Source organism: Diadema antillarum, unplaced genomic scaffold (assembly GCF_040938485.1).
Source record: "Diadema antillarum isolate AM-2024a unplaced genomic scaffold, OU_Dant_1.0 seq00000893_RagTag, whole genome shotgun sequence".
NCBI classification, from domain to species: Eukaryota; Metazoa; Echinodermata; class Echinoidea; order Diadematoida; family Diadematidae; genus Diadema; species Diadema antillarum.
The window spans coordinates 308,809-324,933 of record NW_027271756.1 but is presented as its reverse complement, the minus strand read 5'-3'; the positions used below and the strand labels follow the sequence as shown (position 1 = coordinate 324,933).

The 16,125-nt window shown below is 41.2% G+C and overlaps 1 protein-coding gene across 1 annotated transcript in view; it reads right to left on the bottom strand.

The window, feature by feature from the left end:
* LOC139740967 (WD repeat and FYVE domain-containing protein 3-like) overlaps positions 1-16,125 on the bottom strand; it is a 124,890-nt gene that overhangs the window by 35,423 nt on the left and 73,342 nt on the right. The window contains exons 26-42 of the mRNA XM_071651552.1: positions 15,688-15,840; positions 14,979-15,214; positions 14,038-14,153; positions 13,190-13,316; positions 12,327-12,544; positions 11,572-11,759; positions 10,816-10,950; positions 9,620-9,796; positions 8,012-8,059; positions 6,996-7,095; positions 6,055-6,176; positions 5,050-5,251; positions 3,520-3,591; positions 2,839-2,925; positions 2,022-2,154; positions 1,124-1,319; positions 312-349 (exon numbers count right to left, since the gene is read on the bottom strand). Of these exons, the coding sequence (XP_071507653.1) occupies positions 312-349; positions 1,124-1,319; positions 2,022-2,154; positions 2,839-2,925; positions 3,520-3,591; positions 5,050-5,251; positions 6,055-6,176; positions 6,996-7,095; positions 8,012-8,059; positions 9,620-9,796; positions 10,816-10,950; positions 11,572-11,759; positions 12,327-12,544; positions 13,190-13,316; positions 14,038-14,153; positions 14,979-15,214; positions 15,688-15,840 (2,348 nt within the window). The remainder of the gene's footprint in view (positions 1-311; positions 350-1,123; positions 1,320-2,021; positions 2,155-2,838; positions 2,926-3,519; positions 3,592-5,049; positions 5,252-6,054; positions 6,177-6,995; positions 7,096-8,011; positions 8,060-9,619; positions 9,797-10,815; positions 10,951-11,571; positions 11,760-12,326; positions 12,545-13,189; positions 13,317-14,037; positions 14,154-14,978; positions 15,215-15,687; positions 15,841-16,125) is intronic.

Here is a 16,125-nt window from a genome sequence, read left to right as displayed (position 1 = left end):
TTCCAAAACACAACTACACTAGATTATGCTTGTCAATTTTTTTAACTAATTCATCTCAAGGGGCAGAGTAACAACAACAAAATTTGCAACAGATTAACAAATTGCCCTTCATTGATGTAAACATTTGTCAATAAGTTGTAATAAAGACAACTTAATGCAAGAATCATTAAGTTGAATAAACAAAAACTTGTTTCATGTGATCGTCCCTTGGAGAAGTCACTAAAGAGAGGTGCATTCTAGTTTTTAGTGCAATAGTTCTTAATCTTAGTCTGGCATATTGCATGTAAGAAATCATATGATGAGCTACTCACGAGTTGGGTAGTGTCACTTTGAAGATCTCCTCAATGAGCTGTGGAGCAAAGCAAAATAAAACATCAAACAGCACTCCTTTTAACAGGGAAGCATTGGTAAACAACTACACAAGGTAACAAATAATGTCAGCTTTTATTGAGAGGCAAATGCACCTCAAACTAGATGTGAATGAGTGATGTAAATATGTCTACTACATAGCAAAACAAATGTACATAGTCCAACGTACACTACCATTATTATCTCATTCAAATGCATTACTTTCCTCTGTGCCTCAGTATCAAAAGGCTGACAGGCTCTTGATAGGCTATTTACCTCACTATTTGACTCCTGACTAAAACTATCAGTTTCTGTTTGAGGATGATTAAAAGCAGGGCTTTCGAAACTTTGGTTGACTTCTGTATTGAACGATGACATCTGTGCCTGCTCAACTTGTTCTTGATAATGTGTTATAAATGTGATAAAGTAAGGTTTGCCTTCACTGCTGATTTGTCTTCGACAGACGCTGGGGGAGGGGAGGGAGGCACGATGGGGTATATTTCGCTTGTAAATACATTCAGTGACAAGTTTCTCTTGTACAGAGGATGGAGATGAGGATGAGATGCATGCTGGGCTAGGCTACACTTGATTTGGTGGTGACATCTATGGGATAAATTGGTTTTCATCCACAGCTGACTTGTCCCAGCATGCTCATCTCACATCTGTAAATGCATCTCTTCCGATGGAGGGATGCGGGAGCCAAAGAAGAGAGCAGTGGGGGGGGGGGGGGGGGGGGGGGGGGAGCGCAGGAGGTGAGTGAGGATGCGATACTCACCGACTTCTTGAAGGTGATGAGGTCTGCCCACACCCTCCTGGCCGCACTTCTGACCAGCATCTGGCCCTCCTGCACGGAGCTGCCCTGCTCGTCACCAGCCGCATGGCTCTGCAGCCCTTCCCCCATGGGGTTCACGTGCCACTTGGTGTTGTGCCGCATTTCCGACAGGTTGCTAGGCAACCCGGACCCGTCACCACTGGGAGGTCACCGCGACAAAGCCAGAAAGAAGAAGATTGATGCAAATGGAGATGATGGCATTTGATGATGGTTTTGTAATGATACTCAGGACACTACTGCCATGCTCAAAAACGTGACGCAAACAAGACTACATTAAGTAACATGCACTAATTGACATATATGCAAATGGGTCATATATTAAAGTACTATGAATGGCTTGAAACATTCACACCACTTTAGTATCTCCATTCAGTTCAATTCAATTCAATTCAATTTAATTCAAGTTCAATGAATATTTGATTGAAACCTTCTTCATCTTTCACCATGCAGAGTCTCCATGTCTTTAAATTGAGGCTCATTGAGAGAGCAGTTTCTTCTGCCACATCTCCTATTCAGAATTCTCTCCCTTTCACACTCAAATAATTCAAGTTCACTGATTATTTGAACAAACATACAATTGACTTGACATCTGCAACGTTTCTCTGAATGACGGACAATACAAACTTGCAGTATTTTTAATATCCATCCCCCATAATACTTCTGAAATTCCCTTCAGACTTTGAATGTTGGCTATATGAATGAACTGAGAGTTGGCTCTGCACATTTTTTAAAAAAGATGTTTGTCTCATAAACAGCAGCGAGCATTAGAAGAACTACACATCAATACCATAAGTGGTGGTTCCCCCCCCCCAAAAAAAAGAATAAAAATTCAGTCACACACCTGCTGCCACCCGTAAGGAAGAAGAGACAGTGGCACAGACAGCCAAAGAACTCGTGTTCGTAGTTCAGGGGCTTGAAGAGAAGCGTCCTGTTCTCTGTGATGTGCCTCAGCGATTTCAGCAGCGACAGGTGATCTGGCGGGAGGGAATGACAGAATTGAAGATCTGTTGATTGCAAATTCCTTCATTCTTCTCAACCTAGCACAGAAGAAAACACAGTGCTCATGCCGGTGAAATAAAGCACACGCTGTATCCTTTCAAGTTGTTCTAAAATCAGAAATCAACTTCTTTTTTCTTTTTTTTTTAACTCTCCTTAGGATAATTAAAGTTATATGTCAGCACATGAAAGAAATAAATTCTGTGTTTGCCCTAACTTTCCTTCCACTTCATATCTTTCAGAAGTATGCTTAGGACAGATGGAGGGTGAATTCCACACAGAATTTTCCGGCAAGCCACTTTCAACTGATGTGGAGTTTATTATATCCCTAAACACTAATATGTAAAATACTGTGTTGTTGACGACCTCCTACAGATATCTGAATCAGCATGCAGCGCATACCCCATACAATTGTGTAATTGTTTGAGCGGCTTTCTTGTTCTCGTATCTGCTTTCCTCCATCACACATGATCTCATAATTTGTCTTGTCTACGCACTTTTCTTTTTAATGACAGGTACGGAAGTTGAAAAAGGTGAAACAGACATCTATGCATTCAGCAATGATTTTGTTTTACTGCAAAATCGACGATATTCATTCACAAATGCTCGAAGGGACACTTTGTACGAGTAATTCATATCAAGAAACTAGACTCTGTCCTCACCAGGAAGTGCCTCTAGCGGGCGGGAGAGCTGGTAGAGCACAGTCCGGTTCAGGCAATGGTAGATGTTGTCTAATGCAATGCCTTGTGCTACACACGTAGCAGGAAAAGGAAATGACGAGAAATGGGTATCATTAAAATCAATGCCCCTCTCACAGATGAAAAAGACAACAACATTGAGATAGTCATGATGCTTTAACTATTAAAACAAGAATCATAATCACAAGCAAATATATTGTACATCAATAGGACTTCACATCATAGAGAACACAAAAGTCTTCGACGCCTGACTCAGTTCCAAATAATGTCAACTGAGAACACTCTTCCATTAGATTAGCTTGTATATCTTACAGTACTCAATTTGACCAAACACCTTGTTGCTAGAATCTGCCTGGTATGACCATATGGATAGTCTAACAAATTCTGTGAGCATTCAGTAATCAGATGATACACTGTACTTTAATATTTCAAGAGACAATAAACTATTTGACGCACACTGCATAGAGAGGCGGGACCAGTACAAGTTGTTGATTTGTAAATATTGGTTGACTCAAGAAACTTGCAAAAATAAAAACCAAAATACATATCCCATACTACATCATTTTAATCAATCACTCTTTAAAACAATGTATTCATGTAGATAATGGAAAAGATTTTTCAAAAGACTAAGCAGCATCAACTCACCTCTCTTGCTGGCTTGTCCAAGGAGTTGAGCAATGAATTCAAACACCTCCTTGGATTCCCGGTTGAAGACACCTATAGATAAAACAAACGTAACACAAACAATTCTCATCAAGGCACATTTCCTGAAAAGGCTGGCCACACGTTGTTGTCTGTATCAACTTCATTTGATAACTAGATATATCGCTACGGCTACTGATATGCCTCCGCCATAATGCATGGTTCTCCTAATAGGTCTATAGTACAATGTCTTGACAATGTGTGATGACAGTTTCACACAATTGGCAAAATATTAAAATGACAGGTTTGCCACAAATGTGCTGAATGTTCACTTTCCTAGAACTAGGTTCAATTGGATGAATGATTAAAATGTCAGAGTGCAGGTATTTGGGGGAACTTATGATTTTTACTTGACTTTTGACCCTTTTATAAGTTTATGTATTGAGTAATTTTCAAGGTATTGAGAAAAAGTATTATTTCAGTATCAAATGGGAAAATAGCATTATCTAAACCTGGCCTTTGACCTTTGACCTCACAGTTCCAAAGAGAATCACTGTTAGGTTGAACATGCATAAATATGTAAGTTTCATGATGATACCTTGAGTTACTTTCGAGATATGGAGGAAAAAGTGCAATTTAGCACTTTCACTTGACCTTTTACCTTTTGACCTTTGACCTTTTGGCAAGAAACTTCCCCCAAAATATATATTGGGTAATACATGCCATACACCAAGTTTAAAAAAAAAACCTTCAGACATATTGCATTTTAAGGAAAGTAGTGATATTTTTAGGAGTTGACCTTGACCTTTGACCCCCCTGACCTTTGACCCATGACCCCCAACTTCCCTAGATAATCACTGCCCATCGGTACAAGCATATATACTAAGTTCAATGAAGATACCTTGAACCATTTGCGAGATATGGAGAAAAACATGAAATTTCACATTTTTTTTTCACAAAATAACCTGTGACCTTTGACCTTTGACCCTGTGACCCTAAAATCCACACAAAGTATTATCCCCCAAGGATATACCCTCATACCAAGTTTGATGTAAAACCACCACACGGTTCTTGAGATATCGACAAAAACAAAACGGGACGGACGGACGTACGGATGTACGGACGTACGGACGTACGGACGGACGGACGGACGGACGGACGGACGGACGACCCGAAAACATAATGCCTCCGGCCACTTCGTTGCGGAGGCATAAAAATCATGCCATTTGAGATGAAATGAAAATGATGATTTGACCACAAAATATACAGAGAAGTCAGCGTTTCTTAATCACGGCAATTGTCTGAAAAGTGGCTGCTTTCTCTGTCTCAGCAGCACATGCTGTAGTGTGATGTTTCCAACTGTATCCGGACAATTATATATATTGTTGTATATCTATTTTTTTTCCCCACAGTTTTCACTGATCTACTTTTTTGATTTGTCTGCTTTCATACAAAGCAATATAAGATCAAGATGGAATTTTCTTTTTAAAAGGAATCTGACATCTTGCGGAGGCATCAGCAGTGAGCACCCACCCAGCCAGAGCTTGTCCACCAGGCGCGAGCAGAAGTAGAAGATGTTGGAGACGAGGTTGTTGTAGCTGCCGCCCGGGGCGATCGGGAGGGCGCTCTCCTTGCCGAGCAGGGCGTCGCCGGCCAGGAGCCGTTCCATCAGGTTGTTGAGGATGGCTGTCTGGAACTCGTTCACCTGACATGGACTGGCTCTCTCTGGGGATGACTGCAAACACAAAGCACACACACGCACACAAAAAAAGAGAGAATATATTTATACAAGATCAAAATGAATGATTTCCTCACATCTTTGAACATCAGCCAGTAAACACTTGCCGACTATCATTCAGCTTCAAAATACGCTTGGACCAGGATAATATTAACTTTGGCAGTAGCAAAGAGAGCCTAAAGACACTCTTAAGAATTGTGCATGACTGTAAATGATATTGCAACTGATTGACAAATTGTCCTATATCAATGAAAATAAGCACTGAATTACTGCAACTGATTGATAAATCGCCCTACATCGACATAAGTAAGCACTGAAATGATCAGTGTTTTAGGACTAGTCATGACAAAAGAAATCATGGGAAAACATAGTCAAGCAGGATTCAAACCTACAACCTCTTATCTCTGGACAGGTGTCTTATCCACTAGACTATCGAGCTTCCATCCGACAGCCAGTGCTGGTTCTAATCCTTATAGCATGCAGCGGGTACTGCATAATTATGCAAATTGAAGAAATTCTTCCCTCGAGTTGTATTTATTGCAACTGATTATAAATTTGTAGGGAAATTTGTCAAATCAGTTGCAATAGAAACAACTTGACGAAAGAATTTCATCAACTTGTATAAATGATACGTTTTTCTTTCCAGCAAATGCAAGGAAATTTAGATTAGAAACCTTTCAACCTCAAACCAAGTTTTATGAATAGACTTGAGTGAGCATCACTAGGTCTCATCTGTCAGAAAGAGAACTTGCAAGAGACAACGGCTGACCCTCTTCCCCCGAGAGAGGCTTCTCATTTACCTCCAGGATGATATCCAGGACGGCGGGGCTTCTGTTGGGCATTGGCTGTGACAGGCTGTCCACCACTATCACCCTGATGAAGTCCATCACGTACCGCTTGGCTGGGTGGGTCGTCAGGGTGGCTGATATGACAGAAAAGGCAAACAGCAATAAAAGTACCACAACAAACATTCTACGCCCCCATTGGGTCTCAAAGGACAGAGACCCTACCCCAACCCGATGAAATACCCCCTTTTCACAGCATGACCGCTAGAACTTTGCAAGGTTGTTGCTCTAGGACTCCAGGTTTCTTCCTCCCAGATTGAGGCTTGAAACCATGACCTGCCTGTGTGTCCAGCATCCTGATTACTAAGCCATCCATTTTCAAAGATCACAGTGCAAAATGTACTATTATGGAGAACGTAAGAGGGGGATTGTAGATGCAAACACCATAAAGGGAGAATTTCAGACATTAAATGTGCATTCCTTTACTTGTTCAATATCTCAAATGAAATCCCATCCTTGTGATTTAAGAACCATTATCTTAATTCATGTAGTCATCAAGTCAATTCAGTTCACACACGGTTATCTATCCATCAATACTATTTTCAGGCATTTGTGCATTTCAGACATTATTCATATGATACAAGGAGCAGAAGTCAACTCTTGATGATTTAATAGATAAGTCTCAAATCAAATTCATGATTTTCTTCCGTCGAGATGTTTTCATTGCAACTGATTGACAAAATTTATGTCGATGTAGGGCAATTTGTCAATCAGTTGCAAAGTCTCAAATCATTTTCAGATTTTGTTTTGTAATACTTGCAACATTGAAAATGTGAAATATGAATGATCAGACTTTTGTGTATGTCATGACAATGCATTACAAAAAGACAGGGGAATGAGAAAAATAAGAAACAACAAGTGAGAAGAGATCATGGACAAGTAGCAAAAGATCTAACCTTGGGATGTTCCATTATCCACTTTCACTCCAAGAACAGAGATGCCTAGATCTGGTAGGAAGTCATCAAGAGGAGAACTCAGGTCCCCTGAATCCTCAATCTAGGATGGGAGGGGGATAAAAATTGTGGTGGTTATAAAAATGATGGCTCAAAATGTAATGCAGAATGGTGAACTTCTACTTTCCTGTGACTACAGAAAGATGGTGACATCTTAAATCTAGTCACACTCTTGTGATCTGCTCAATCTGTGAATGCACTTTAAACAACATGGATCACACTCTGGTCCACGACTACCGTAAACATGGATATTTTTGAGTGAGTAATTTTTCGCGCTCAGCCACGCAAGACGAGATTCATGGGTTTTCAATACTGTGGAATCAAGACAGCAACTATTGAAAAATATATATGGCATGCAAAAATAATTGCATGTTTTTGTTTTCGTGCCAGCTTCTGGTTGCGCAAAATGCACGAAAATTTCAACACCGCAAAAATTTCCACTTTTACAGTATTCACAAGAGAGCACTGACAGGAACTTCTTACGATAAAATCTTTGTAAAATGTAGGAATGCAAAATGTATGTGACAATGTCATGTTGTTTGTTTCCCTTTGCTATGCTCAGCTTTTAAAGGCCCAAGCCACCATAATCATGACTATTATCATTTATTTATTTTTTTATTTTTTGTTGGGGTGGGGTGGGGGAGTAGGGTAACATGACAAAAGTAAGTGACCAGGTTGACCAAGCCTCTTTTAATAGAACAAAAGCATGCCAGTGACACACTGTTTAGCTTTCACAATATCCTACACCTTGAATTGCACCACTTTGTTTGTTTGGTTTTTCTTTTTCACCATGATGGCACTGCAATGCCACAACTGTACATGCACAAGCCATGACCATTCTTTTGCACTGATGATGGGGTTCTTGTGCGGCACATTTACAACTGACACAAGGGACGTACGATGTGTTCATTGGCATGCAAAGGAAAGAGTCAATGCATCACCGACGCAGCTCCACCTACCAGCACGATGGAATCTTCCTGAATCGTCGACAGCGTCCTGTTCGCCATCTTCGCAAGCGGTTACGGTTATGTGCGCCACAGACGAAACATGTACACGTTACATGGTAGGAGGAGGCCCAGAGCATTTGGAATTTTTACATACACATGCAGAAGGGCGGGAAAAAGAGAGAGAAAGAACTCACTCATATGACAGAGGCAATAAAAAGCACACGGAAAGCACAACATGGAGAACACAACATATAGCTACATATCAACAAAGAAGCATAAAAAGAAATTGCACGAAAGTAAGCTGCCTTTTGACATAATGAGCAAAATAACACACAGAGCACAAGAGATATTTGAGACATCTCATATCTATTAAGACATGCGCACAACAGCCGAGGATTCAGTCATGCAGGGTACAATATTCAATTGAACAAAAAATTACACAGAGTAAAATACATTTCCTGTAGTTGAAAGGGTTGAAGCTGGTAGAGCATTTATTAGTTTCCCATTGGTTGGCCATGTATATCAACTCAAGGGTTATCTAATGCTGTACAGTTTAACTGTCTCAGTTCAGAGTCCACACGTTGGCTAAATTATAATGTACACAACACAATGTCCTAACTTCAACACCAACACAATATTAATTTGCTCTAACATTCAAGAATTGAGGAGGTGGAAGGCATGAAGATATACGTAGCATACTCTTCCTTTTTCAATTACACACAAAAAGCAGTTGCATAAATATGTGACCCTGCATCACAAAACCAGCAAAAAAGTCGCCAGACATGGATTTTCTGTTAAGAGTAGATTTTGAAAGAGCAGACTTCAAGCTTTAAAATGATGTATAAATAAATTCAAATGGACTCTCCTAACATATCCTAATATTGGAAAGAAAGCACACACTCTGGAAAGTGTAAACTGAGAAAAGAGACTCTGAAGTACAGTCTTTTAAAGCGCTTAATCTTTACCAAGCCGTGCTAGCTATGCGATAAATGGAACAAAAAGCAGGATGTAAACCACCTTATCAATAACAATGAAGGGATTATCAGATTAAGCTAAAATTGAGCATGCTCTATAAACACTCTGGAGATGATTACTGCAAGCTCTCAAAGCAGTAGCATCATCTTTTATAAAGTTATTGGAGTTGAAAGTGAAGAACATGGACAGGGTTTTTAAGAAATGAATAGGGGACTGTATAAGACACAACTCATGACACTATTCTGCCAAAATAGTGTTCGGGAAAAACTGAAAACACAATTTCCTGTTCGTTTTATGATCCCAAACTTTTATATAATGTAGACGAAGAATTGCTCTTTCAGAAAATATGAAAATCTCAAGATTGGCTGGGTTGACCCGTTTCACCTATTTTCAGTCCTCACTCAAAATCAGTGTGTGCGACTTTTTGTTTGTTTTGTGATGCATGGTCACATATGTTTTTCCAAAAGTCATTTCTGCAAACATTGAGTCCAACTGTAACAGAACAAATGATACTAAAGAGTGTGTTAGCTCACAGGAACAACACGGCTAAAAAAAATAAGGAAAAAGAAAAAAAGAACATTATGCAATCCCATTACGACACACTTGTATGGTGTTATGCGGCAAAACGTAGAAGCCCGGACATACCTGGTCGCTCTGCGACGCGGGGTAAGGGAAAAGTGTGGAGGCCAGCCCACTGAGGAACGGGGCGCTCATGCAGACCGGCTTGAACTCGGCGACATTGTGGTAGAGGAAGAGCAGGAACTGCACGAGAGTGACGGGGTACTCCTGCAACCAGCCGCGTTCATCATCATCCAGGATGGGCTGAGGGTATTCCGGTGTGAGGGTAGGCATATGGAAAAGACAGAAAGAAAGACACTAATTCATACAGATTAGCTCAAAACACATCAATGGAACGAGAGGGATTTCTTGGGAGTGTCACCATGGCCATTGTTGGGCTGAGGCACATTGCTACATCTGAGTGAGCTTGCTAATCTTTAACTATGTCAAGTTACAGTGTAGGATGGATTCCTATTAAAGGTGTTGCTTACCATTGGGAGCAGTGATTTAAAAATTGTTCGAGTTATCCCATTTGATACATATGTTTACGTCAGTTGTATCACAAAACATCCTAGCATATCAAAATTTTGTAATAAAGCCTAAAACATAGGGAGATATCACTCCTTTTTTCAATAAACCATAACTGTAAACATTTTTTTCTAGAAACAATTTTATCATAACTATTGTTCACAATTTGTACATGTATATTTAACAATACTTAACATTGACTATACTGATTAACATTTTACATTGGTTGTTTCTATCCCTAACTCACATCTTAGAACTACTTTGAAGCGCAAAAGCAGGGTTTCTGTTTCGTCTGCAAATGGTAAATAATGCCTGTAAATGCTGATGTGAAAAAGTCGCATGTATGTCAATGTGTAAGAGCAATTTCCAAATCAAGGATGCTTTTATATCCTCTTGTCAGGATTAAAACGAAAAAATGTGTATCCAAGTTTTTGGGAGCCTTTTGCAGAATCAAGGAAGACTTGGCAGCTCTGTATCCACAGAGTATTGAAGTGTGAAATCACAGCCATCCATTGCCATGGAAACTTGTTCTATACAACCTCGAGTAGCCCAAACACCTGCAAACACAATGATTGCTGACAATGTTTGCACCCAGTTTCAACCCACTGCCTGAAGCCTTGTGCAAGGATATCTTCTTTGGAATCACCACTAAGCTATAACATCACTTTGGTACTCTATCAGAGTTTATATCCCCTGCATACATTTGTAACTTAGGGGACAGGTTAAGATGTGGTGGGAGGATCCCCGCTTCTCACCTGGTTGAGCATGACCCTGATCTGGGATAGGAGGATCATGACAGCATCCGGGCAGACGTTGGTGCTGATGGCCGGACTGGACGAGTGACTGGCCGGCACGCCAAAGATGTACTGCCACATTGAGTTTAGGTCCAGCTGGTGGGTTGTGGGAAGTGGAACAAGAAAACAAGCAAAACAAACACACATCAGCACAATGAAGACCAAAAAAACAACAACAAAAGGACGAAAGTTTGTTGCCCTGCGCACTACACATGGGCAGGTGCACATGGGAGGTCAATCAATAACCAATACGAGCTTGGTCGGCCATCAGCAGAATCTATGACGATTTCAGTATTGGATCATCATTCAGTCCATACAATGTTCACACTTATGTTGACACTAGGGCTGAGAAATTTCTCTACCTATTTACTAATAAAAAGTAATATCAATAGTGTGATAGGTAAAAGACCATAAGCTTGTACTTCAAGAACTCCTACTCATCAAAGATTCATCTAGTTTCTACAAATAAACAATGAAGAGAAACATTACATCTTCTGCTCCAACAGTCATGTACTGAAATCTAGTGCAAATATTTTTTTCCCATCCTGAGCTGATCACCCACACCGAGAACCAAGCCATCATAATTTGATGCTCTATGACAAGAGGAATGAAATTGTAGGTACAGGCCTCTGTAACATTTTCCAGCAAAGATTTCACATCAAAAACAGAGAGAGTGGTCATGTGATTTTGTTGTTGTTGTTGTCAAAGTCTAATCACCTGACAGTTGTCTGGCAGGACCTTGGCCGGATGTCCCAGGGACAAGGTGATGAGGAGAAAATAAATCTCGGGCACGTTGGCGTGGCGGGGCAGCAGGGCCTGCAGCATGAGGAATCCCGGCTGCATGCACGCCTCTAGGTTGATCTCCCGCGTCTGGGGCTTTCTGCTGCTCTTGCCCACGTTGAAGCCTGGATGCAGGGGTGGGGGGCGGGAGAAACAAGGGAAGATGGACTGTCATTACTCATGAGCAGCATTGGGGCTCGGGATGTAGGTGGGACCAAAATCGTCAGGGGAGGGGGACCAATATTGTGGGTAAAACCACATGAGTATGGAGATCACCACGGATGCCGGTGGCATCAATAATATGGGTAGGACTTACGGTAAGAGACTGGGCCGGACCCAGAATGTGGGGAGAACAAGGAGTATGGGTGGGGCTCAGAATATATCATGAAGGACATAAGAGTGTTCATAGGACCTTTAGAATATGTGGAATTCAGAGTATGACAGAGGTCCAAAATGTGGGTGTGACCACCAATAATGGAGGGATCCAGAAACTGGCTACAGCTGATCAGGGGCGTAATATAAAATTTTCAATGGAAAATCTCAATAATTGCAATTTTATGCAATGAGGAGCTGAGCAACTTCCAATCAACTTGAAGTCTTGCGGTCATTGTGGAAAAAGCAATCATTGTTGCTTGAAATACATGTAACCACAGTGCGAGCTGTTTTAGAAGATGCAAATGTTAGGCACTGACCAAGCACAACTTTCATCCCGTTGTGCAGCACAGGCTCCGTCTGGTCCAGCCAGCTGCCCCCGGACGCCCCCTCGCGGAAGCGGCTGATCGTGGTCTGGTTGTTGAGCATGGCGACCAGGATGCGGAGGGCAGTGATGGCCGTCGTCGGGTGGAGGTGGCCCTGCATGAAGAGCAGGAGCCAGTCGAAGCCCAGCACGCGCTGCACCTCGTCACAGGTTCTGTTAAGGTGTGTGTTCGAGAGTGTTCGGATATTAGAGCAAAGTGTGTGTTTTGACATACATACACAACACATGATTTGAAAAGCATGTTGTCACTTTCACAATGCCTCAGTATCTAGGAACATGTATCATAATAATAGAAAACCCTTAAAAAAAATGTTTTTATCGTATTATATACTGTCTGATCACAGATTTTCACCTCCAAAAGGATTAAACAAATATTTCCTAACTGTACTTCTTTTCCTCCACCTCAATTTTGTACAAAATATCAGTGACACTGTTTACAGGTAGGACCCTGCACTTCATATCTTTAAAACTGGAAACACTGTAGAAATACTGTAAAAGTGGAAATTTTCGCGGTGTTGAAAGTTTCGTGCATTTCATGCAACCAGAAACTACCGCAAAAATAAAAGCATGCGAATATCTTTGCTTGCCACATGTTCTAGAAGTTGATGTCTTGATTCCGCGGAATTAAAAACACGCGAGACTTTCCTTACCCGGTTGAGCACGAAAAATTAGTCGTGCGAAAATATCCACTTTTACAATAACAAACACATGTTGCTGCAACAGATTTTGTTTCATCTGCTCAAAGCACAATGACCACGATATAAACACCAGTCTCACACTAAAATGGAGAACACTCACGGAGTACTGATGCTGCCAGAGTTGGCGTAGAAGAGAAGCCTGAAGAGGGTCTCCAGCAAGGTGTTTCTCAGACACACGGTGTGTGCCGACACCAGGGAGGTCGTGTCGTCCGACATGCTGTCGGAGTCTGGAGGGAGGGCAGTGGACAGGAGCAGTGATGAATTGAAGAGAAAAAAAAATAGCAGCAAAACTTCAGGTATGAGTTTAAACACCACGGAGCAGACATACACAATTTTTGAGAACACGCTTCTGTCTTTCAAGTGTTATCAACAGACCCTTACAATCTTAAAGCAGATTGTTCCAAGAGTAAGATGGTGCTGCCTAAAAGGAGTGGCAACCATAGAAATGAGTCTCCAGCAGCAGAATGGCTGAGTGGGACTTTACTTAAAGTTTGTGAAGAGTTCCTTGCTGCAGTGATGAAGTCTGAATGACTTCTTGAAGATAGGATAGAGCAGTACCTGACTAAAATACTTTTAAAAAAAAATTTCAAGTGTATTTGCTGGAATTCTAATATGAACTCATTTATGACTGATGGTTAATCCCAGAGCAAACATTAGGCAATCTTTATTAAGACTGTCATAACAAAGGTTGAGAACATTAAAGTGCATAGCACCAATAGCATAGAGTATAAGTTCAATCACTAGTCATGTTAAAGTGAAGAATATACATGAAAGCCAAGTCATGTTCCAGTCGAGAATTTATGGCAAGTCATGTTCAAGTCAAGAATATAAGCCAAGTCATCAAAGACCATAAAGTTTATCATTTTGTTACAAAACATATTCCCAAGGGTCCAAGATCACTCGGGGGTTGGTCCTGAACACATTTACTGCAGACACAGCTTGCTATACCTTTCCAGCTCTTGAGAGATGGCTCAGATTCGCAGGTAGACCACTCTTGGAGCTCCACCGGGGTGATGGTCTTCTCATCCACTGTGGGCAAGGTGGAGGCCAGAAACTGGCCAAAGCTGGAGGCAAGATGATGGAAGAAACACACATGAACATATGGTGTACGTCAACACCGACCTCTTTTTAAAACACACTCATCAGCGAATATTAAGCCAGTTCAGAGTTTGCTTTTGTACACATTGGTACAAATGACATCTTTTTTTTCAATTACTTCAGTCATTTTTCAAAGCAACACAATGCATAAGCTTGCCTGATGTAACAATTCATGGAACTTATCAATCAGGCTTCCACAAAAATTGAGCTTTGCGTAAAATAGGTGACCAGAATAGTCTGTCAATTAACAGTTGGGGAAGCATCTATTTCATTATTTTGCATCAAAAGTATAACATATTAATACATACAATTGTATTTCCTTATTAATCTATCTATCTACAGTGTATCTATCTATCTATCTATTTATCAATTGATCAATTTATCTGTCTATCTATCTCCCTATCTATTTATCTATCAATCTATCTATCTACCTCCCTACCTATCTTCCTATCTATCTATCTATCTCAGGGAGATGGGGTCTTACAGGAGGAGATCTGTCAGGATGAGCACTCCCTGGAGCAGGACGCCCAGACAATCAATCTATCTATCTATCTATCTATCTATCTATCTATCTATCTATCTATCTACCTATCTACTTACCTATCTATCTACTTACATATATATCAGTCAATCTATCTATCCATCTATCTATTCATCTATCTATCAATCTATCTATCTCCATATCAATCTACATATCCAGCCATCTATCTATCAATCTATCTATCCATCGATCTACATCTATCTATCTATCTATCTATCCATCTATCTATCTCAGGGAGACAGGGTCTCACAGGAGGAGGTCCGTCGGGATGGGAACTCCCTGGAGCAGGACGCCCAGCACGTTGGCGATGGCCTTGACGGTGCCGCAGCTCAGGGAGCTGTCCTGGAGCATGAGGAGGAGGCGGGAGACCATCTGCAGCTGTCGCAGGAGACGCCGGTTCTTCTCCGCCTCGCTGGAGTCCGTCAGCAGCTCCAGGAAGTGCTCGTAGAGGGAGCGCTGGAGCTCACTGGGGGCGTTGTGCCAGATCTGGAGGGAGGAGGGGGACAGCAAAACAGTGTGAAGAAAACAGTGGTGCAGGGCGACTTATGTTCAAAATCAGTACATTTGTCTTTTTTTGCTTTGTTTTGTAATAATACCGAACCGTCATCCCACGGAGGACACATATTATGATGCATAGTACAGCGATAGTAATCACTAGCACCCTTCCTAATATACAATCTCGCAATATTTGCTTTCTTCTCATGTACTCTTGTATCAAAACGTTAGTGTACTTCAGCAGGAAGATGCACACAATTCACCAAAAAATGATACTCTCTTTGAGGTGGAAGGATTTTGCAAAACAGTTGAGCAAAGTAGAAAGATTCTTTTTCGCAATGCTCTGACAAAAGATATTACAAGTGCATAAAATTGTTGTGACTATAACTAATGTTTTAGAAACAAGAGCAAAACTACATCCACTTCCCAGAGGATCGGTTAAAAAAGAAAATGCCATTGGTTACCTCAAGGTCACAGAGGAGGTCTTCAAACGCCGTGTGGTGCGGAATGACGGTAGACTCCCTCCCACTGTCTATCGTCCCGACGAGCGAGAAGGTGAGGTGGAGGATGTGGCTGTTCAGCAGGTGCTTCTTCTTCTTCAGAAGGTAGGCAAGTATCTGCAAAAGTGCAAGGACGTTGGAACATCTTGATAAGTTTCACCACTTTAAAAAGTTTGATGGGAGTACAGATGTACCTACAGAAACACTAGATTCCCAAACTAATTTTGTGGACATCTTATATAAGCGGTGAGCAGTAGTGCAACTAATTTGCAATAGCTGAGACTTGCTTGTGGGTGGGGGGGGGGGGTGGTGCCTCACAAAAATGTTGTAATGTTGTAATGCTTAAGTTTTGCTTTCTTGCGATGTGCAGTACTTTATGGACATCATAAAACTCATAGCACA